At 44.3% G+C, this 22,467-nt stretch overlaps 1 protein-coding gene and 1 long non-coding RNA gene across 2 annotated transcripts; one reads left to right on the top strand and one right to left on the bottom strand.

Annotated features, from left to right (window-relative positions):
* Positions 1-485: 485 nt before the first annotated feature.
* LOC143122006 (HHIP-like protein 1) lies at positions 486-21,590 on the bottom strand. Its single transcript, XM_076282777.1, has 9 exons — positions 21,297-21,590; positions 12,591-13,240; positions 11,920-12,063; positions 7,574-7,902; positions 4,999-5,125; positions 4,557-4,702; positions 3,857-3,938; positions 3,128-3,210; positions 486-2,902 (listed from the first exon to the last, which is right to left on the bottom strand). Exons 1-9 carry the CDS (start codon positions 21,588-21,590, stop codon positions 1,926-1,928), a joined length of 2,832 nt encoding a protein of 943 aa, XP_076138892.1. The 3' UTR covers positions 486-1,925.
* Positions 20,451-21,840, top strand: LOC143122007 (uncharacterized). Its single transcript, XR_012986573.1, has 3 exons — positions 20,451-20,652; positions 21,405-21,627; positions 21,704-21,840. It is a non-coding gene; the product is annotated as an uncharacterized LOC143122007 (long non-coding RNA).
* Positions 21,841-22,467: the final 627 nt, after the last annotated feature.

The raw sequence follows: 22,467 nt of genomic DNA, 5'->3' as shown, positions 1-22,467 counted from the left end.
CATCCAACAAATGTCACCATGATTGATGCAAGTGTGTCAGTTGTGGTATTAGCGGAATGGATGGTGGACTTCACAGTGTTTTGGTTGCTGAAGAATGCATTTATAATGGGGCAGCCGTGGCCTACTGGTTAGCGCTTCGGACTTGGAACCAGAGGGTTGCCGGTTCGATCCCAGACCAGTAGGTGCGGCTGAAGTGTTCTTGAGCAAGGCACCTAACCCATCACTGCTCCCCGAGCGCCGCTGTTGTTGCAGGCAGCTCACTGCGCCGGGATTAGTGTGTGCTTCACTTCACTGTGTGCTGAGTGTGTTTCACTAATTCACGGATTGGGTTAAATGCAGAGACCAAATTTCCCTCGCGGGATCAAAAAAGTATATATACTTATTTAGTTGTGGCCACTTTACCACAATGAACACACAATAATGTTACGTTACATAATGCATGGAAGACAATAATAAACTCTATAAAGACGATCTTAGTTGGGGACACATATTCCATGTTTATTTATATACACATTCTCTTTTTTCACAACAAATCAAAGAATGTCCAGCATTTCATTTAATAATAAAATCCTTTTAGAAATGTAAAATGTACATAAGCCTGGGTTCATAATGGGTACTAAATTCATAGAAAAAATATTTTCAAGACTTTAAAAACAAACAAACAAACAGATAAAAACACACCTTTGCATTGTTTGGCAAGGATGGCAGATCATTCCCATGATTGACACCAACTATAAATCAACTTGCATCTCATTGCCACCAGGGGGCATAATTGCACAGTTCTCCTCTCTGACTACATTGCAATGCATTGTTGTCCTCCACTCGAGGATCACTGAATTGAACTTAAAACATGAGCATTTAATATCAAACTACCTCACATGACCCTAATACACAGATGTGCACAGTCTGTGTTCTCAAGGCCAATAAACACAGCTCTCTCTCTCTCTCTCTGTCTGTGTGTGTGTGTGTGTGTGTGTGTGTGTGTGTGTGTGTGTGTGTGTGTGTGTGTCTGTGTGTGTGTGTGTGTGTAAATTAATTGTACAGCTGGTTAAACGCCCAAGAGAGTTAAAGTACTGTGTGGTTGAGCCAAGATGTAACATAACTCACAGTGCCCAAAATAAAGAGGTGATCAACACCTCAGGCGGAGTTCTGCACATAACTGTGGCCCTTGAGACATGGCGACAGTTTTACAAGCAATGCATGCACCGGTTTCTTGGGCTTCCTATTCCGCATCATTTCAACAATTGGTTATATTTGAATTAAAAAATAAAAAATGAAATGTTGCTTAAAGTTGAAGTTGACTTGAAATAGAATGAGAGGCCAGGTTTGTAAGGGTGATTAGTGCGGGCTTTAAACAATTGGACAGAAAAGGTGCACTGTGTACATATTCAATTTCAAGACAAGCTAAGAGCACACCAGGTGTGCTGAGGTGTGGGCTGGACAGCCGAGATCTACTACAGAAAGGAATCTGTGAGGTACATGTGAATACTTAAAGGGACTTTGTGTAGACTTTGTAATTTGAAATGTTCTAATAGAACCTAGAAATAGCAACAGAATGTGAAAAAATAACCATTTTGAAGTCATTTGAAGGCATGCTAACCTATTACCACGTTTTACCTGAAGAGGCGCTGTATTGAATACACACAAAGCCAGTGGAATCATGGACGCAATGGTGTGTTCAGGACTACTAAACTTCCATACATAGCCCATTTAGGCCCGAGTATCACATCCGTATTCTGCCATTGACCCTGATCCTCGGAAACAACAAACAAACAAACAAACAATATTGCATCTCAAGTCTACAGCAACAGTTTCTCCTTTCACCACAGCCACACCTTGGGCAGGTACATCTAGAAATCCAGCACTGTTGTAGTCTTTTGCCCCAGACTACCCCTTGCCCACTCCCGCCACCCAGCGTCGGCAGGCTACTGTTCGCTGTGCCCACACACCACGCCGACGTCCTCCTGGTGTGAGCAGTTGTTCTTGCCCACGCGGGCGTGTCGGCAGTCCAGCAGCGTCTTCTCGGTGCCGTCGCACTCCACATCGTCCAGCAGGATAGGCACGTCGGCAGCGGCCGCGCCAAGCTCTGCCCGTTTGGCAACGCGCAGTGCGTACGGGAATCCTAGCTGCCGGCACACCACGGCGGCTGCCTTGCTGTCGAACAGGTCGTCACACACCGTGCCCCATTCCCCGCGCACAAAGATCTCCACGCGCCCACGGTCCGTGTGCTGGTCCCCGGCCTCACTGATCAGCCTCACCCGACCGGACCGAGACCGGCGCCGGCCGTTCTTGCGCTGCTTATTGCCTCGGCGCCGCGGTTTCTGGACCTGGTTCTCCCCCTCCTTTTCGACCCGGCCATCCTGGCTCTGACCCTTCCCAGATGACTTGGACAGGGTGAAGTTGGGTCCCTGGGCTTTGGAGGTGGGCTTCGGGGCAGGGGTCCAGTACGGTGGCCGGGGGGTGGTTCTGATGTTCGGACTGGCTGTGGGCTGGGGCGGCCTGGAGGTTGGGTGTGGTCGGGAGGTGGCGAGCGGTGCCCGGGGCCTAGCAGTGGGGACAGTTCTGGGCCTGGGGCTTGCAGTGACCCGTGCTCTAGGTGTTGGAGTGGGTCTCGTGAGAGGAACATTTGGCATATGTCCAGATCTCGCAGTAGTGGCGCCGTAATGTGGCCGAGGGGTCGTGACACTCCGAGCCGGGGGTGGCGTGGTCCGTGGTCCTCTCGTGGTGGTTAGGGGTGGATTGGTGACGGGTCTCGGCGTGGTTCTTGGACCCCCAGCAGATGGAGGCCTCTTGGGGGTTCTGGCAGCAGCAGGACGGGCCGTTGTGGTTGGAGGTCGTGTTGTTACAGGCTTAGTGGTCAGAGGAGGCGCTGTGGTTGTTGGCTTCTTGTCAATCACAAACTCTGCAAAGAAACAATGTTAATTAGCAGCCTGCGATATCACTGTAGTTTTAGAGCAGAAAAGAGCAAAACAAAATAAAACTAATCAGGGCCCGATGCTCCAGCAACAGTGGTGAGTAAAAACCGCCTGGAAGAAGAGAGAGAGACAGAGAGAGAGAGAGAGAGAGAGAGAGAGAGAGAGAGACAGGGTAATTAGTGTGATTAGTATGTATTTTGATTGGTGCTTACCCTCCTTGGGGTGGAAGGGAATCAGCTTGCCCTTTATCTGGACAGGGGTGGGCTTATAGTGGCACTTGCCTGGAGGAGCTCTCCTATATGGGAGATGGAAAAAAGCACAAGCACACATCACAACACGTCTAGTGCAAGTACTGCACAGCTCCCAAATCTGCACATCCTCTGTCAGGTGACAAAGCTGAAACTATATAGAAAAGGCATGTCATATAAAAACTGACACAGGTCTTACAGTATAAAAAAAAATGTGACCTCTTTTTCTAATAAAGATCTTTTTTTTCATTATTTTCAGCGTAGTGACCCTCCATTTATTCAAAATGACATGACACATTCCTTGTGGGTGCACAACCTTTGGTTATATTAGACACACTAATCAGTATATATCAATAAAAAGTTTTAACAAACCGTAACTCCAGTTACATTCCAATGCAAAATGTATCAGTAACACTATCTACATAAGAGTGACATGACACATGAACCCTAACCATAACCATAACCCTAACCTCTAACCCTAACCCTAACTTGTCAAAACGAATGACACTTAATAACAGAGGGTTATTAACAGAAGCGTTTATAATATTTATGACAGGTTCATGACAGTGTCATGTCACTCTTATGTAGATACTGTCAAATAATGTGTAACCAATGTATCATATGCAGTCCACTGTATTTCCAGTCATAACACATTTCTCTGTACGTTGTGAAAGTTCGGTGCATGGTCCATACCTGGATGGGTCCACTATCTTATAGACAACTCCGGCACGGGAATGGGCACTAGGGACCCCGGTGGCCAAGAAGTACAGCTCCCCTAAAACAGACCAGAGTAATCAGCAGCAGATTCAGAGTCATCAGGTTTGGAACATTCCTTAAACAATAATACAAGTATACCTTCAAAAGCTGACAGAGACTCCATAAAAAGAATTATTCACTCAATCAATTGCTGGTTTGACAACTTCAAAACTACGCAAACTGAGCCTTCAAATCTGAAACCTTTGGATATTTTAAAAACTTTTTGTGAAAAAGGAGTTTTTTGATGAAAAGCAAAGTAGACAAACTCCTTAGTTTACAGTCTACAAATGAGACAGGTTCTCTACACCCTCAGAAGTGCTTCAGGCATCACAGGAAACAGGAAAGCAGACTTTAATTAGTGACTCTTCATCTTTCTGCTGAAAACAGAGGAAATCCCCCCCGCTTCTCTTACACACTAAAATATTCATGCGCTGGAGTCGACATGGGCAGACATTGGCATCCTATCCCCCCACAGAAAACACTCTGGGCCTTGTAATGGCATTTTCTTGTCAAATCTGCAATTTGTGAGAAAGAGAGAGGACAAAGAAAGGAAGAAAGAGAGAAAGAGAGAGAGAGAGAGAGAGAGAGAGAGAGAGAGAGGGAGGGAGGGAGGGAGAGATGTAGCGCTCTGGATTACCGGCCTCGTCCTCGGCGAAGGAGATGATATACTTGTAGTAGCTGTTGATGAGCTTGGGGAAGCTGCAGGTCTTGTCACTGCCCATGCAGACCTCTGTGTAGTCCCATTTCCCTGTATTGAGATTCTCCCTTAGAGACATCAGACGCCTGGTGCGGACACACACACACACACACACACACACACACACACACACACACACACACACACACACACACACACACACACTGCATTTAATGTGATAGTTGTGAATGACATCAGATCCTATGGTTAGATGTTGTGGTGCCACAGATATGAAATATCTTCTTTAAGTTTGGGGTTTGTACTTGTAAAAAAACATGTATAAGTTAAATGAGTTTTCCCTTTCTCTATATCTATTATAATGTTTTGGTTTTGTACTTTTGTACTTTGTACATGTTCATGTTGGGAGTTTCAAAGTACAGACCCACTCATGAAATCGCCAAAGATGTATCGGCCGTTTAGATTGGGCATCTGGCACCCTCGGTAGACATAGCCCCCAGTCACAGATTTGCCCAGCTTGTGTGGGTAGGCGAAAATAGGGAGGATGTCATCTAAGGAGAGAGGGTTCAAAATGACAAAAATAAACAGCAATCAAACATGAATAAAATAACAGAAGAGATGTTAGACAGCCCTGCCAACTGCAGGCCATCTTTTAGTTGAACCTCAATTTAACCTCGAACACTGGAAGCTAGTTCATCATCAGGGAGAACATGTGTATAGTATAAGTATAAGTATATATACTCTTTTGATCCCGTGAGGGAAATTTGGTCTCCGCATTTATCCCAATCCGTGAATTAGTGAAACACACTCAGCACATAGTGAACACACAGTGAGATCAAGCAGACACTAATTCCGACGCAGTGAGCTGCCTGCTACTGCTCGGGGAGCAGTGAGGGGTTAGGTGCCTTGCTCAAGGGCACTTCAGCCGTTCCTACTGGTCGGGGTTTGAATTGGCAACCCTCTGGTTACAAGTCCGAAGTGCTAACCAGTAGGCCACAGCTGCCCCAGCTATATGTTGCACTCCATTGTTTGCAATAGAGTGAAAGTGATATAAAATGAGAATACATGTCGGAATTGAAACCTCTGGAACCTTTTTTTATGTCTTTGTTGTGTAGTTATATCCTCTATTGTGGATGTAAATCTGGGTATTATTGTGTATGAACGACTGCTTTAATCAGCTAGATGATTGCTCACACACAGAATTCATACTTTTAAAGGGGTGGTTCAGGATTTTGGACATAAGACCTCATTTCCAAGTAAGCAAGTGTGATATTTATCAGTGGAGACCGTTTTCAACACGTTTCATCCAGTTCTTCTAATTGCAGAGTTCGCAGGTGCTAGGCTAGCGCAAGTCAACGGTATGTGCTAGCCTGCCACTAAAGACAGTCTTACCCACTCCAAAGTACACCCAAGGCAAATAAATTATAACGCCAGACTATCGATGTAAATGTCTGTTTTGATAGTGTTATTTCTAACGTTATTCTATCCTTGCATTTCAACGATCGCATTACATTTTGAGGGACTAGTTTCTTAGCAGCGGCGGAATTATACTTGCTCCGGTTAGTAGTACTGCACCGAAAAGTAAACAGTAAAGCGCACTCCAATGGGGATACCTAGTAGTAGCCTTGGTAATATCAGTCCGCCGCTGAGATGCAAAATGACTACTACCAACTTCAGGGACCAAAGTATAACTATTGCAACGCGATGCGAGGGTAGTTGTATTTCTCACACTATTCTATCAACACAGACATTTACATCGATTGTCTGGAATTTGCCTCGGGTGTACTTTGGAGTGGGTAAGACTGTCTTTAGTGGCAGGCTAGCACATACCGTTGAATTGCGCTAGCCTAGCACCTGCGAACTCTGCAACTAGAAGGACTGGATGAAACGTGTTGAAAACGGTCTCCACTGATAAATATCACACTTGCTTACTTGGAAATGAGGTCTTATGTCCAAAATCCTGAACCACCCCTTTAAGGCGAGACACTACAGGTGAATACAACAAACAAGCAGATATCACTATGAAACTTACCCAGTTGATTACTTACATTAATATGAGAAAAAAATGTATTACAAGTTTTCTGTAATTTAATGTTTACATATGCAAATTAGGCATTATCTAATTAAATATGTGCTAATTTGCATACATTTTAAAACAAGAAAACTGAGCATTGGATACAGCCAGGTTCAAAATTATGTTTTCATTGTGTTCAGATAATAGATGTTTAAAAATGTACAGAGGGATTTATGAATATCTACTTTAGTTATCCTGTAAATCAGAATATAATGTCAATAGCCCTAAAAAATCGCCATGTTTATGCCATGTTTTTAGGCATAAAATGTCATGTAAGTCAGGCTAGGAATAATATATCAACAAACCCCTCTGTAAATATCTTCGAAATATAGATAGGCATAAGTCTAGAAAGTTTAGTGTATGTAAGTGCTTCTGAAGTGGAGTTTCCTTGCTCAGAGTGGGAGAGGAAACTCGTTTTGAGAAAACAGCCTTGAAAGACAGCCAATGAGATTCCGTTCTCAGCCTAGACTCGTCTTTGAACTTTCGCGATTGGTTGCTGATACAAAGGAAGTGTCCATATATGGATCACATAGCGTGATACAGGAAAACAGAGCTTTCCAATGGTACTACACACGATATGTTTTGGGTCACAGTCGCGGGAGTGCATGCAAGGTTTAGAATGCTAACTTTTGCTGAATTTAGGATAAATATACAGGTGTGAGTAGACACAAAATAATGAAATAAACACCTAAATGTGTAAATCGGACTTTTTTGTTGTAGTAGTGTGATAGGTACTACGTAACAGACTAGCTCAAAATCTCGAAATTGACCAGTGCATGAAAAAACGATGTTTTCACCTGCCGTGTCTCGCCTTAAACATGGAAGCAGTGTCTTTGATTGATGTGAGTGGTCAGTGTTACACGATTCGCTGGCTAAGTTACCTGTGACGGTCAAGTCAAGGTCAAGAGAGGTCAAGTGTTCTCACCGAGTGAGGAGTTGAGACAGAGCCTCTTATCGTAACAGGAGAACCCCTCCTTGGCCCTCCAGCCGTAGTTGCCTCCCTTGGCGATGATGTCCACCTCCTCGAACTTGTTCTGGCCCACGTCCCCGCAAAACAGGCGTCCTCTCCCTTGCCCCGTGATGGGGTCGCCGCGGTCGATGGAGCAGCGCCACATGTTGCGTACGCCGTAGGCGTAGACCTCGGGCCGCGCGCCCTTCTCCCCCAGGAAGGGGTTGTCCGAGGGGATGCTGTAGGGGGCGCCGTCGTCGTTGTTGTCCACGTCCACCCGAAGCACTTTTCCCAGGAGGGCTGACCTGCAGAAGTGAACCAGTACGTGGCAGATAGTGGGAGCATCAGCATCAGGCGGGTGTTAGGTCTGGATGTCTGCCTCTTTTAAGCTTCCAATTGGTTATGGCCTCTGCTTTTCTATCTCTCTCTCTTTTTACCCTACACATACACACACACACACACACACACACACATTTTCACACGCATACAGTACACACATCTGCACTTGCATGCATATTCACATCCACTAATGCATTTACACTTTCACACATTGCATACACACACACACTCATACAAAGACTCTGCACACGCATCCACACATCAGCACACACACACAGACACACATCAGCACACACACATGCACACATGGCATAAAGACGTATGAAATGTAAGATGTTCTCTTAAGATCATTAGTGTTTGCATCAGTTGCAACAAACAATCTGGCAACAATCTGTTGTACTCTCTGAACCCTTTATGTGGTGGTGGTGTGTGTGTGTGTGTGTATGTGTGTGTGTGCCCCTCTTTCTCTCACTTATGTAAAGTGCTTGGCAGTGAGCATGTGAGAACGTCCATTAAAGAAATGTGTATGACGCCTCTGTCTCTAGGCACACAGCTCAAACTTACAATTAGCGTCGCTGCTGAACGCCTTGAGATCAACAACTGGGTGACACATTAAACATAACCCATTAAAGCACTCAAGGTCCACTTTGGTGTTAACCACTGTGAACAGAGGACTTTGGAATTGTACACTGAGGATGTGAACAATGTCCATGTAACGGGCTGGAAAGTGAAGATGTGTGAATGAGCCGGCCATCTGTCTTGGTACAGTGTGGGCTGAATTATAAGGACAATGTGAAGCTGATGAGAGTTTAAATAGGGAGAGCCCATTGCCAAGCCCAATGGATTACAATGCAGTGGGTGTAAATTTGTTTTTTACAAGTTGGTGGTTGGCAAATTAATCCAAATAAAGCTCTCTTTACAGCCACATGGGAATGTCTGGAGGAGAACAGAGCTATTCATTTTTCATGGATAGTCGGACAACAGCCATGAGTGTGTGTGTGTGTGCGTGTTTGTGCCTAGTTTACTTATCTGCAGAGAATGTGTGTTCTATCACAGTGAATTGTAAGTCCCTTGTAAGTGTGTGTGTGTGTGTGTGTGTGTGTGTGTGCGCACATGTGGGAATATGTGTGCATATGTGTATGTAAATGTGTATATGTGCGTGCAGGCCCTGTATACCACGTCACTCGTGAGAGTATATGTGGGTGGATGAGTATTATGGAGTGTGACACCCCCCCCCCCCTTTCCTCTCTCTCTCTTCGCTATGCCAGCATGCATCCTACGATGCCCCTGTGTCAATATTAGCCTTGACTTGGCTGGGCTGCAGGGGCTGTCTCTGTCAGTGCCTGTCAAAAACGCCTTACTCTCTCCACTGCATGCCACTTCCCCTGGGGACCACATGCACAACTGCCTTCACTTTCTGCCGTCCACATCATGATGTTTCACCCAGTTCTACTCTGAGTGACAGAATTAGTTAAAGTACCAGCCCACCAGTGGTTCCTATGAAAATCACATATATGGTGGGCAAAAATAACTCATCTGACAGACCCACAACTGTTGGGATATAAGACGTGTTATAATGCACTGTGTGTGTGTGTGTTGTTATATACTGCACTTTTTGAAAGACTTCTTAGGGATGTACCGTATGCCAATAGCTAAACTCTAAACTCTGAAACAACAGGTAGAGAGAACATAAAAAGAGTGAGAGAGGAATTCTCCTCTGTCCATAAAAGAAAAGTACCCAGGACAGGGATCCAGAGGGATGCTGGGTTTAGCACAACTGACGATTTGCCTGGACAGCACCGTGTCACATGAACTGGGCCGTAAGTGCCGTACGCTGGCTGGGAAACAGGCTGTTTTTATCGTGTCGGCTCCAACAGAAGACGTGGCTGCAAGTGCCATTCCTGTCTTGTCAGTCATTTAATTTAACATAAAAAAAAAATGTGTGTATCCGAGGTGCTGCTAGAAACTGTGGACCTTTTGAAAGAATATCTTGGAACCCCCCAATGATAATAATGTTGGTCATTATGTTCTATGAGGGTCTCCTGTGACACTTTACAGTTTTAAATGATCAAAATGGTTGTTATGAAAAACAGCTTAACAGAATGAAAGTGCTTGTCATGGCTCATTGGGACAAACATATTTGTGCAGATTCACCAGGAGTCCAATATTACCACTGGCTCATTATGCAGAGGAGCGCTCCAGTTTGGCCGCAAACCCAAACCACTCCAGGGACTCTCTCCACCCCGAGCACTCCATTTATTTACATGTGCATTTACTCATTTAGCAGACGCTTTTATCCAAAGCGACTTACAAAATGAGGAATAACATTCAAGCTACAATGCAAAGGAGATCTTAAGTAAAAATAAATACTGCTACAATAGATAATACTATGCAGAGGAGACCTAGGCAACAATGAATACTACAAAAATAAATACTACCAGAGGATGAGAGGCGATCTCCTGGGTTACTGCGCAACCTGAGGAGGACAGAGTTCTGTAAGTCACACAGGAACACAGAAGCGTCCCAAGAGCAGCACTGTATTTGCAACGTAGCTGCTACTGACTCTCAGCTCAGCTCTGCCAGGTCGTCCCCTTCAGCAGTGTGCGTCCGTGCTCTCACTCCGCTCTCTCCTGCTGCGCTGGGTGTTTCATTTCATTTTATTTCATTTCATATTTATTATACAGGAAAGTATTAAAAGTAACAAAGTTACAGTTTAAAACGGGTCTGACTCAGTAAAAAACTGATTTCCAGCACGTTCCTCCTGGGTGTGTGATGGGCTCAGCTGAGGCGGCGGCCATCTTGTGGCGTAAGTAAACGAGGAGCGTCCCTTCAGCGGGTCTGGGCACTGGGTTCTGCCTGGCACGGTGACACCCTGTAGGTTCAACTGGGCACTGTTATGTCCAGTGGTGTCCAAGAGGGGAAGTCTGCGGAGCCGTGCCAATGTTAATATTTTGAGCCAGTGTGTGGCTGTCTGGTTGGCCCGTCCCTGGGCCGTCCCCACACGGCCAAATGTCTGCTGGACTGGTGCAGTAGGATGCCACTGAGCAAAGGTCACATGTTGCTGTTTACACTGGTCAGAAACAAGATCGCCATTGCAGCTTTCTCCATGTCATAGTACTGAAGTGAAGTACTGCAGCTCCGTTTGAGAGCCAGTCTGTCCTGACATGTAAGTGTGATACTTCCAGTATACATCTTGTGTGTCCAATATAAACAACCATGGACACTGAAATAGATGGACAGAACTCAATACTTGAGTCATAGTTGTTTAACATCAGCCTGCAGATCTTTCAGAGAAAACACGGTTACTGACTTAATTGTATCTGGAACACATAGAAGGCAGAAAGTTTAGCCTTATAAATCTTTAAAATGAAATAAAACTATTTTATCTATAAGTGGATTGATGATGTCGGCATGAATAGATAGATGTTTTTCATTTATTATGCCACTTAAAATGTTCTTTTTCTTCTCAGGGGGCATTTTAACCCAGACTTCACTGAATTTTCCGCAGTGTTAACCTCTTCCGACATACATTGCTTGACAACATTCCAACGCTCATTTGACTAATGTGCATTAGTCAACCCCAGACAGCCTGTAGAAGCCCACTGCACAGTGGACGGTGCAGCAGAAAAGCAGTTTCCTGTGTGTGAGATGAGTCAGAGACACAGAAGGGACTGAGCATGCCCACAAGGCTCAGATGTATACTCATCTATAGCTCTCAGGATAAACAAGTGATGTCATTCCATGTGACGTCTCCAGCCATCAAGGCTATGATCGATAGCACATTCCCTTTTAAATGACCGGGGGGGGCGGGGGGGGGAGGACACACACCACACAGCCCACCACAAACTAGCGCAGCAGCAGTTAGTAATCAACTTGTCATCTCGCCAGTGCCCTGAGCTGTTGAAATAATTGTCATGTCTTGCTGAGCAGATGATTGATTGCGGTGGACAGTTGGGGTAAATGGTGGGGAAAATGGGACTTACTTGTTCTGAGAGTTGCCGAATTTGCCAAAGGGGTCGCCGGCTCTCCCACCATCTCCAGTGAAGATGTAGAGATAGCCATCGTGTCCGAAGAGAAGCTGACCGCCATTGTGATTGGACGCTGGCTCTTTAACCTCCAGAAGAACTCTACACGCCAGAACAAAAGCCCAGTTGGGATTTAGTCCAGTAGTTACATTCCTGACACAACTAGAAACACCCAGGCTCTGTTGAAAGACATTGGACGTTAAAGAAACACTATGCCGTCTCTCTATGTTACGTAAAATAACAACTTCAATCTCATTTTGATGGTACACTGACTTGTTGTCTCTTTCCCAGTTAATACACACCCAGAATGCCTCCTGTTACATTATGTATATCTAAAGTTGTAGATTGGCGTTAGGTCAACGCACGCCTTTGTATCACTGTGTCTGTGCATGTCCCTACCAGGGGATGGGCAGTATTTCTGATACATGGAAGGTTTCCCCTTGTGAAGTGATCCCTTGAAAAAAGTATTTTGAGTATTTTCAAAATGCAAAAATACATTTGATTCGATACATGGACTGGCTACTGTATACAGTATTGTATTTTATTTTGATAGACTTAAAATTAGGTTTCATTTTATTTTATTTAATAACATATTTTGATGTATTTTCCAACATCTGGTCCCTTCCTACCTCTCCGAGGTGTGGTCCAGCATGTTCATGTCCGCTACCGACAGGGTGAACTCGCTGATTCGGATCCTCTCCTCCTTCCCCACCTTTACGGAGTAGTAGACGTAGGCCTTCCGCACGGTGGTGAAGCGTGGGTGGAGGGCCATGCAGAGGAAGCCCCTCTCGTCGCCCGTCCACGGGGACGTCAGCACGGCCTTGGTGAGGTTGAGGAAAGGCCTGTCGATGCGCGAGCCGTTGGGCAGGTACGTCCACACGTAGCCCAGCTGCTCGGCCACCCAGAAGCGGTGCGTGCCGTCGTCCGCGTGTATCATGGCGACGGGGTTGCGCAGCCCGTTGGCCACTTCCTGCAGGCACAGCTGCAGACAGCCCTCCGGGTCCTCCTGCAGGTCCCCCAGGTTGCTGTTGAGATCGGCGTTGGAGAGCACGCTCGGGTAGCAGTACTGGGGGTCCTTCAGCACCAGGAAGTCGCAGAACTTGTTGCGGTCGTCCTCGATGCCTGCGGTGAGGTTGTAGTTGTCAATGAGCAGGCTCAGGGTGTAGCGACATTGGCGCCAGTAGTCGGAGCAGTAGTCGCCACACAGGCCTGGCAGCTGCCGCATGGGCGTGTTGGCATCCTCGGCGTCGTACAGGTGGGCAGCGTACGGAGAACATTCCTGATGGACAAAGCATGTTCGGTCAAACAATGTTTCTGAAATCCGCATCTATGCTTACTCCAACTTCCCAAAATATTTATTTTTAATAGTGACTTGTCTGATTAAAGCTACAGTTGGCAAGTCTAACAGATTGAGGAGACTTTTTGAATGTTTACAACTCTCATGCCCCTCCCCCACTACCACCGAGCACCCTCTCATCGAATTCATGCTTGTCAGTGCGCACCAGACTGTGATTGACAGTCAGATCTCACACAGCCCTGCTCTGATTGGACCAGAAGAACCAGGAGCTGTGGATTTTTGCAAAACAAATAACAGGCTAGGTGGAGGTAGAAGTGCAGGTTTTTTTTCTAAAACCGGCTGATTTATGTTGTTCTGTTGGAGCATTTCTCGGTTTCAGTGAATATGATCAAAATAATCTTGCCAACTGCTTTTTTTTTTTTAAAGTATATATTTTTTGGGCTTTTTATGCCTTTAATGCTAGGACAGTGGAGAGTGACAGGAAGCGAATGGGAGAGAGAGAAGGGGTGGGATCCGGAAAGGACCACGGGGCGGGAATGAAACCCGGGTCGCCGGCGTACAGTGCAGGTGCCCCAGCCAGTTGCGCCACAGCTGGGGCCCTCCTATCACACTTTGAGTAGTATGTATAATGTCTGCACTTCTATCCTCTAGTAATAGTTTTGACGGACGCAGTAGTAGTTCCTTCCTAATGTCTCCCCTGCACTGTAGCTTGAATGTCCCTCATTCTGTAGTTTGATTTGAATAAAAGCGTCTTGTGTATGAATAAATGTAAATGTTAATGCAGAACTGTCATCCACATGTGATTAGACATCAATCCTGTTAATGCGAAAACCCTACAGCGCATGACTGATGATCTATCCATCTCCATGCACACTTACCATATCCAAAGCAGATGTGTAGTCTACCATATAGGCTGATATCATTTCAATGCCTTCATTAGCATTACTCGTGCGATGGTAAAACACAACATAAACATCTGAAGTTGTATAAGTTGCAATAAATCAAACCCACAGGGCCTGCAAACAGCCCAGCATGAGTATTTGTGCCTGGTTGTCATAACAGAATAGCCGTTCCTCGTCTTTGATGCCAACATTAGAAGTATGAGGGTGGGAGATTTGAACTGTGAGATCCTGGAGCTGGTTTAAAAAGCAGATCATTAAAAGTCTTAGTCTTACTGTATAGGTTTTTGGTGTAAGTGTGCTCCAATAAAACAGATATGACGTGACTCAATCCATGGGTTAGGTTGGAGACTGTAATCTATTCTGTTTGTCTGTTAGCTCTGATCATAATGCTCATGATGGTCTTTAACATCATTGTGCATTGGTTTAGTTGTGCATATCCTGTGATGGGGGAGATCTTGTTCATTTTGGTAACCCATTCCAATGTCTGACATTTGCTGTTGTTTTGAGTTCTTCCCAATGTTAGGAGTCTCTTTTGAAGATAATGTAAGATAAGTCCTTGATTTCAGGTCACTTTGCCCTTCATGGAGTCTCTGTGTCTGGCCTTGCTTGAACCGATAATGAAACTATCAGAAGAACGGTTGAAAAATGCACTACTGGAAAATATGCCTGAAATCTCAAAGGCAGCTTGGATACTATGCAAAACAAACATGTTAAATGTTTACTAACCTCCCAATTTTTGGTAAATGTTAAACTAAGTTATTGTTAAATAGATCATACTGTACCTATCCAACAGCAATTAGCATTAACAGTTAAAAAAAATGTATAGTGTCTTAAAGTTGCAACTGATGGTTTGAAGAAAAGCATTGTGCCAGTTATCCTGAGGCCCTATTTGTTATTTATTTACTGTAGTCTACTTGTCTTATTAGTTACCCAGTTAAATTTTTTATTCAATTTTATTTATTTATATATAACCCAAACACAATAAGAATGGTCTCACAGCCTCCTGCTAGCCTGAGGCCTAAGTAATCCGTTTTAATGAGTCAACTTTGGGCAGAAAACCAGCTTCAAGAAAGTTATAGCAACATATCTGAGATGATTTCTTTTAGAGCTCATTCCAGGATTATTCTATTCAGATCTTAGGGTCAGTTTACATCTGTTTTTAGAACGTGTTTTGCATAACCTGATCACAACTTGACAGCTGAGATACACATCGCCGTTTGTTTGCAAGGCCGTGTATCCAAGGTCTGTAAAGCCAGAGACATCTAAAGCCAGAGAGGGTTGAAATCACCAAAGATCTTAGCCTAGACTGACTGCCATTTAAAATTGGTGTGTTGGAGCATTGGGCAGGGTGGAGCAGTGGCAACGTCACCCACTGACAATCAATTGATCTGGGTTCCATCCCCGCTGTTACAAGTCCACTAAATATCAGTCGACTTTAACTTTAACGGTAACACTTTACTTGACAGTATCGACATAAGAGTGATATGACACTGTCATGACACATGAACCCTAGCCCTAACCCTAATCCTAACCGCTAACCTTTAACTCCAGTCCTAACCCTAACCCTAACCCTAATTTGTTATGACAAAAACCGAATGTGACTTGAATAACAGAAGCGTTACGTCATAAATGTTAATGACTTGTTTATGACACATTCATGACAGTGTCATGTCACTCTTATGTCGATACTGTTAAGTAAAGTGTAACCACTTTAACTTTAAAATGGCCCCTTGAGTTTATTATAACATCGTCAAATGGAGCTTTCTGTAGGGACAGTGAAAGTAAGATGAAGTGAAAAGTAGGGAAGGAAGTCAATGACCCTGTTTAGATTTGTTTTTAAAATGTGTCATAGTGGATCAGATCACAAGCGGTCAGTTCTAAATGCAAGTGCAACCACCAAGTTGCATTGTGATCCGATCGCTCGCTCATACCACTTGCCGAGGTGGTTTGTTTTTTATAGAGGACTACAATGGGAATGAATTTGATGTTGAAACTTGGCAGTAATGTAATATAAGCACAGATGGTCAGCAACATCTCTGGCTGGACACCGTGATATGTGTAAACAGAAATGGGTTGTGGCTAACCACTTTTTTGTAGTTATTTTTGCCAAGTCTGAGTAATGTGAAATGAGTAAAGTCAAAATACATTTCTATTAATTACCCCTTAATCACAACAAATAAAGGGAACCCCTGACTTGACACCTTAATTGTAGATTAAGGGGTCACACCTTAAAATGGCATTTTAAGGTAAAATTAAGGGCCTGTTTTACAAATTAAGGACTACTTAATATAAATTGAGTGGATTTGGTATGTTTTCAGGGGTAATTTAAGGTAAATTTGAGTACATCACGTTTCGTAGTGAGTTCAGTCTCAGTAAATAAATTCCGAAATTGATATAACAAGATTAATATTCTGAATTCAAGAGAGTTACACTAGTTAAGATTTGGATTTTCTGCAGTGGAGATTATCTCTGTTTGTTATATAATAGCTCCAAAACACTTGGCACAATGTTACAAGTGCTAATTCATCTGAAGATTTCCTTTAAAAATATTATATCTGTTAAGGTAAAGTCTTTTGAAGTCTAAGTTTGTCCTCTTCAAAGCCACTGTTGATGCCAACTCCCCTGGATCTGTTGTAATAAGCTGTGTCGCTGGTTCCGGTCCACTGTACTCATCACCAAGCTGGCTAATGGGTAGCTGTTAAACTATAAATACTGCCATTGATAGGCATCTTGGAAAGTCCAATCCATCATTAAGTTCAAGCCGCACACGTACACACCCACCGCGACCAGGAAGTGCATCGTAACAACATGCGCAAGATGCAGCCCGCAGAGGAAGTCAATCGTATGACTCATTTAAACTAACGGTAGGCACAAACAGTATCTCAAGGGATGTTTGGAACAAGCTGTAAACTCCGAAGTCTGCTTAGCTATCGCCATGCCATGCAAAGTTTGGATTCCAACACAAACATTGAGCTGTTTTTGGCATTTGTAATGTACTCAAATTAGACATTACACCTCCAACAACAAGCCCCTAAGAGATGTCACGTCTATTTTATTAGCCTGTCTTCTTCTTTTTAAGGGAAAACCAGGGAAACTATTTGAACTGTGAGTGTGACGCAATGACAAGCTAAACCTATGTTGAACAAGAGACTGAAAGTACACAGCTGTCCAACACATGTATAGGGAAACCAAAGGGATTACACTAACTTTAAACATCACACACACACACACACACACACACACACACACACACAGTGAGAGAGTTGGGGGGGGGGGGTCAATACTAACATGATTGACCCAGATGAAGAGTAGTGATGCTTATATTATATTTTTATTTTTTATATTATTTTTTTTCTCATGTGGGGTGCTGTTTATACAAGCAGGTATTACTGTTCACGTGGAGCATTATAGAGGTGTAATGGAGGTGTTATACAACTACGTCTTATAAAATAAAATACATGTACAAATATCACAGAAGATTTTCAGTGTCAACTGAAATATAACCCAAATTCAAGGCAAGTCTCTCACATTAGACATCTGAAAGCTTTTTTCTCTCTCCCCTCTTTTTGGCCTGGAGTGAAGCGCATCTTTGTTTTCATTAGGATCTGAAGCAATATTCCAGATCTTCATCACAGGACAGCTCTCTCTCTCTCTCTCTCTCTCTCTCTCTCTCTCTCTGTCTCCCCCTCTTTACAGTGCACTTTCCTTCTTTCTTTCTTTTCCCTAACTGTTCCTCTCTCTCTCTCTCTCTCTCTCTCTCTCTCCGCTACATTAGTTTTGGTTGGCCTCAGTGTCCCCTGTTTTGTTTTATCATGTATCCTGTGCATCCACATGAAGTTAACTTTTAAAAACACATTTGCAAAACACAACACGTTACAACACATTTTCATTGTGTCACTGCTTCTGCAGTCCTTACCCACTATACACACACACACACACACACACACACACACACACGTTTTTTTAATTGATCCAAAATCTAGAATAATTAATCATTTATTGATTTACGTCCAGAAAAAACAACAGGACTTAAAAACAACTCTCTTACTTTGGCTGCTAAATTCACTTAATTATGTGTTGTCAAGTGCTGCATGCTATCCAATGATAGGTTAATGTCTTCAGTCAAGCAGCGCAGGGAAGAGTCCATTCCACATTGACCTCATCACTACGTCAACGCTCTAATTTGCAGTGATAAGCAGTGCAGTAACAGCCCAAACAATGTTATAAATACAGCCCCGTTTAGGTTGTTTTTCAACTGGCTGAACCACTTTTCAGTCTCACTTATTCTTTGAACTTCTGTAATTGCCCAAAGAACACGCAGAGAGAACAGAAGAGGAGAGGAGAGAGAAAAACAAAGGGACTTTAAGGTCAGGACGGAGATATCATAATATTGAAACTGAGAAGGTGGCAGTGTGCCATACAAAAAGATAGATAAAAAAAAAGGAGAATGAGAGAGAGAGAGAGAGAGGGAGAGAGAGAAGAAAGTGGAAGAAGCCGCTTGAAAAAGAGCACGAGAGAAAGAGAAAGTCAAAGATAAGATAGTCAGCGGCAGCAGTAAATCTGAGCTGTCCTTGGCTGAAAACCCAAAACGCATAGTGCGCACCCACAATCATCCTTTTCCCTGCTCACTCCAACCAACCAACAGCTCAAGCATCATCTCTGCCTGCTGAGGTGTTGAGCATGTTATGGAGATTGATTGCCTAACTCCAGCAATCATTGTGTCCTGAAGCCTGTGGGCACACTAAAGACAATCAGTGTGGGTGGCCCAATGATGTTTTACTGCCCCTTCTGGCCAACGGAATTGTTTGGATTGCTTCCTCTGTGTCTTTTTCAGCTTACACTGGCTTTTCGTCATGAGGGACACACAAGTTATAGTAACCCCATGGCTGTGAATATGTGTCAGTGGATGAAACTTAGGGCTAGCATAGTTTTTAAAAACGCAAATGAATTTGTGAAACGCAAAAGTGTTGACTTTCAAAAGTGGTAGAAATTAGTAATTTATTAAAGTATTTCAATCCAAAAGCAAGATTTTTGTTTTCAAGTTTTTGCTTACAGTTATATTTATTTGTTTGCTCAATAATGAAACAAATGTCATTCCATAGCACTGAAGGAAAAGTAGCCAATAGCAATGTCTGTGTCAGTGGGTGAAGTATTATGGGATTGGTACATTGATCTGAGGGAGCTGTGTGGCAGATGAAATGCTACGTGTATTAGCATAATTTTATGGGGCTAGCATGGCTGTAGACACAGGTACCTAAAGCAATGAACTTGCGTCAGTGGACAAAGCTTTATGGGTTAGCTTTTAAACTCTTACTCTTTTATTTATGCATAATTCTAATGTCAATTTAAATGTCCTTGACTGTAAAACACTTTGGGGTCGACTCCTGTTGTTGTCCTGTCCTGGCTTTTGAATAGAATACAACACCGGAGAGACAGTAACGTGTAGCAGTGAATGGGTCTCACAGCCTGAGGCTTTATGGGGTTAAATTCGTGCTCAGTGTGTGTCTCGGTTCCCTCTGTGAGTCAACAGAAATACCCTCAAAGGAACCTCAACGACTCAAAGAGGACTGTTGCGCTACGAAAGAGGGTAGCCAATAAAAACCAGAGGAAGAGAAGGGAAGAAAGGAGAAAAAATAAGTTCTTGGCCACATCTGAGAGCGACAGGCTGTCTCTCTCTCTCTCTCTCTCTCTCTCTCTCTCTCTCTCACACACACACACACACACACACACACAATGCTTTTTTCATTAATGTTGCTTTGGCAACACTGCACACAAACAGTCATGACAATAAAGATACATGAATCTGAATTTGAAGTGGAGAGAACACAAAGTCAGGGAGAATTAGATATCTGACTTGGTCCATTTTACCCATGCAGTTCAGGAGGGGTCAGGATGTGTTGCGGTTGGTCTGGTGTAGCCTACTCACTGCGCTGACGCCAGGGAAGCACATGTCAGAGGTAGTAAATATTTACAACCTCATCTGCTGCTTTGTCAGTTCTCACTCAGACTGTGTGTTTCTGTGTTTATATGATTCAGCTCTTTACCTCTCCCACAAAAACTCAACTCTACTCTTGCTCTTTCTCTCTCTCCCCCCCCCCTCTCTCTCTCTCTCTTCCTCACATGCTCTCATTCTCTCTCTCTTTCTCTCTCTCTCTAATCTCTCTTTCTCTCTCTCATACACAAGCATGCACTCTATCCCTTTCTCTAGGATGGGGATACACACTACATCCTGTCCCTCCTACCTGGAGAGGAAGTGGATGATTTCCTGGTCAGTGCGGGCCTCTGACTGATCACAAGGAGCAGCCTGTGGCAGTGATAACCGCTGGAACAAAGGCCATCATTGAGCGCAGCCTCCCTCCGCTAAGTGGCTAACACCACTCGGTGCCCCCACAGCTAAACCGCAGGCCCTGCTCTACTCTGTGCAGCTGTAATGGAAACCCTGCACTCCTAATTCATCTGGTACAGCAGCCAAGTGCGGGTACCAAGCTGCGGGTAACGATTCGTGAGCTTTTTTTTCTCTCTTTTCCTCCTCTTCTGTCTATCCTTCTTTTCCTCAGGCAATGTTGTGGCTGTTGAGTTTCTAGGGCTAAAAGAGACACAGTTGGCATGCACGTGCTATTACTCATGGTTTCAAAGACTAGTCAAGGTCTTACATAATGATATGTTTGCTGCATGGGTCTCATTTAGGTCTGTGTTTGTGCATATTCTGCAGTGCAATGGGCAGACGTGTGCATGGGGGCATTTTCTGAGGGATGGGAGTGTCTGGAGACGCAGTTTAGTGAGGAGGTTTAGAGGCAGTCTCCTAAATGCTATTGCTGTACTGACTGACATCTGACAGAGACTCTGCAGAATACCCTGAATTGCACTTCTTATTTTTTCATCTTCATAACGAGGAACCTTTCCACAATGTTCGTTTTGACACTAGTGAGGTAAAATATGCTATGTTTACAAAGACATTTTATTAATTTTAGTTGAATACTGCACCATCTCAACCAACATACAGTATTTTCCTGTTCATGATTCCCATCCTGTGAAACGGTGATCTTGATGTGTTTTCACCTACATGCTGACTATGTCAAACTTGTTACTGTATGAGGTGTGGCTAACAGAGAGAGTGCATACTATTGCTTGCTTACCTGACAGAGGATGCTCCGAATATACTTCCCACATGCAACAAATCCAGTGTAATCAAAGTAGTCCATGATCTGGTAGAACCTCTCAGATATTATATTGTCCTTTTCCAGAGTGCAGCATCCAAACTTGGCATACTCCTTGCAGAAAACCAGCGGCTCAGGAGGCTGAAATGGGGGCTTGTAGTCCAGGCACTGTGGATGGGCATCTCCTGACCAGAAGTTCACAAGTACGCTCAGAACAATCAGCATCAGCCCATTCTCAGGCATTCCAACTGCCCAACAACTCACTCCACTCATGGTGGGGGGACAAAGTTCCCAAGTCTCACTGGAGCCGGTAAGCTAACAGACAATCAAGGGCCTGTTTCGATTCCCAGGAATGCCTTTTGGCTAAAGCCACTCTCTTTCCACAGAGCTCTACTCCAGTGCTGAGCTGTGTGTGACAGATTCTGCACAGCTCTGGACATGTGCTCCGGTGCTGGAAGACCATCAGCACTGTATGGCAAGGGCCTCTTTCATTCAGTCCTAGCCACGCTTCCACTAACACTCACACACACATGCCCACACACACACACACACACACACACACACGTGTATGTGTGTATGGACAAACACACAGAGAGGCTTTCCACTCCCTCCGTTCCCTCCTCCTTAACTCTTTTCCCTGCCTCTTTCTCTCTCTCTCTCTCTCCTTCTCTTTCTGTCTCTCTCTCCCTCCTTCTCTCTTTCTCTCCCTCAGACACAGGCATTCCTTCCCATTGCGGCTGTTCTATATCACCCTGCTGTAGGTTCCCTCCCCCTCCACATTCCTGTCTACTCTCTCTCTCTCTCTCTCTCTCTTTCTCTCTCTCACTCTCTTTTTCTCTGTCCCTCTCTCTAACTCATTTTCTTTTTTTCCCTCTTTCTCTTACCCCCTCCTTTGCTCTCTCTCTCTCTCTCTCTCTCTCTCTCTCTTTACCACACCTCCTTAAACCCTAGAATGGAAGAGGGAAAGAGTGGGAGGTGTGTGTGGATGTGTGTGTGTGTGTGTAAGTATCCTCCACGAGGACGTGTGTTGGACGAGGAGAGCAATGGGACCCAAATCACACTCACCCTCGCATTCCTCTGCGAGCCCTGCTGGGACTATCCAACCCTATGGATGCAGAAGGCCTTTTGCACTGCGCTGCAATGCACTACG

This window comes from Alosa pseudoharengus, unplaced genomic scaffold, assembly GCF_046254945.1.
Source record: "Alosa pseudoharengus isolate Yale_2024_CS ecotype anadromous, Long Island Sound unplaced genomic scaffold, YU_APseudo_1.1 YU_APseudo_1.1_scf_13, whole genome shotgun sequence".
NCBI lineage: Eukaryota > Metazoa > Chordata > Actinopteri > Clupeiformes > Clupeidae > Alosa > Alosa pseudoharengus.
Note: the sequence above shows the minus strand (reverse complement) of the source record. Positions and strands in the feature narration are given on the sequence as shown.

Coding starts and splice junctions, on each gene's coding strand:
- LOC143122006 (XM_076282777.1), bottom strand. CDS start 21,590: ATGAGTGGAGTGAGTTGTTGGGCAGTTGGAATGCCTGAGAATGGGCTG. Junction 5,126..7,573: donor CTGTCTCAACTCCTCACTCG/GTGAGAACACTT, acceptor CTCTCTCCTTAG/ATGACATCCTCCCTATTTTC. Junction 2,903..3,127: donor TCCCTTCCACCCCAAGGAGG/GTAAGCACCAAT, acceptor GTTTCTTTGCAG/AGTTTGTGATTGACAAGAAG.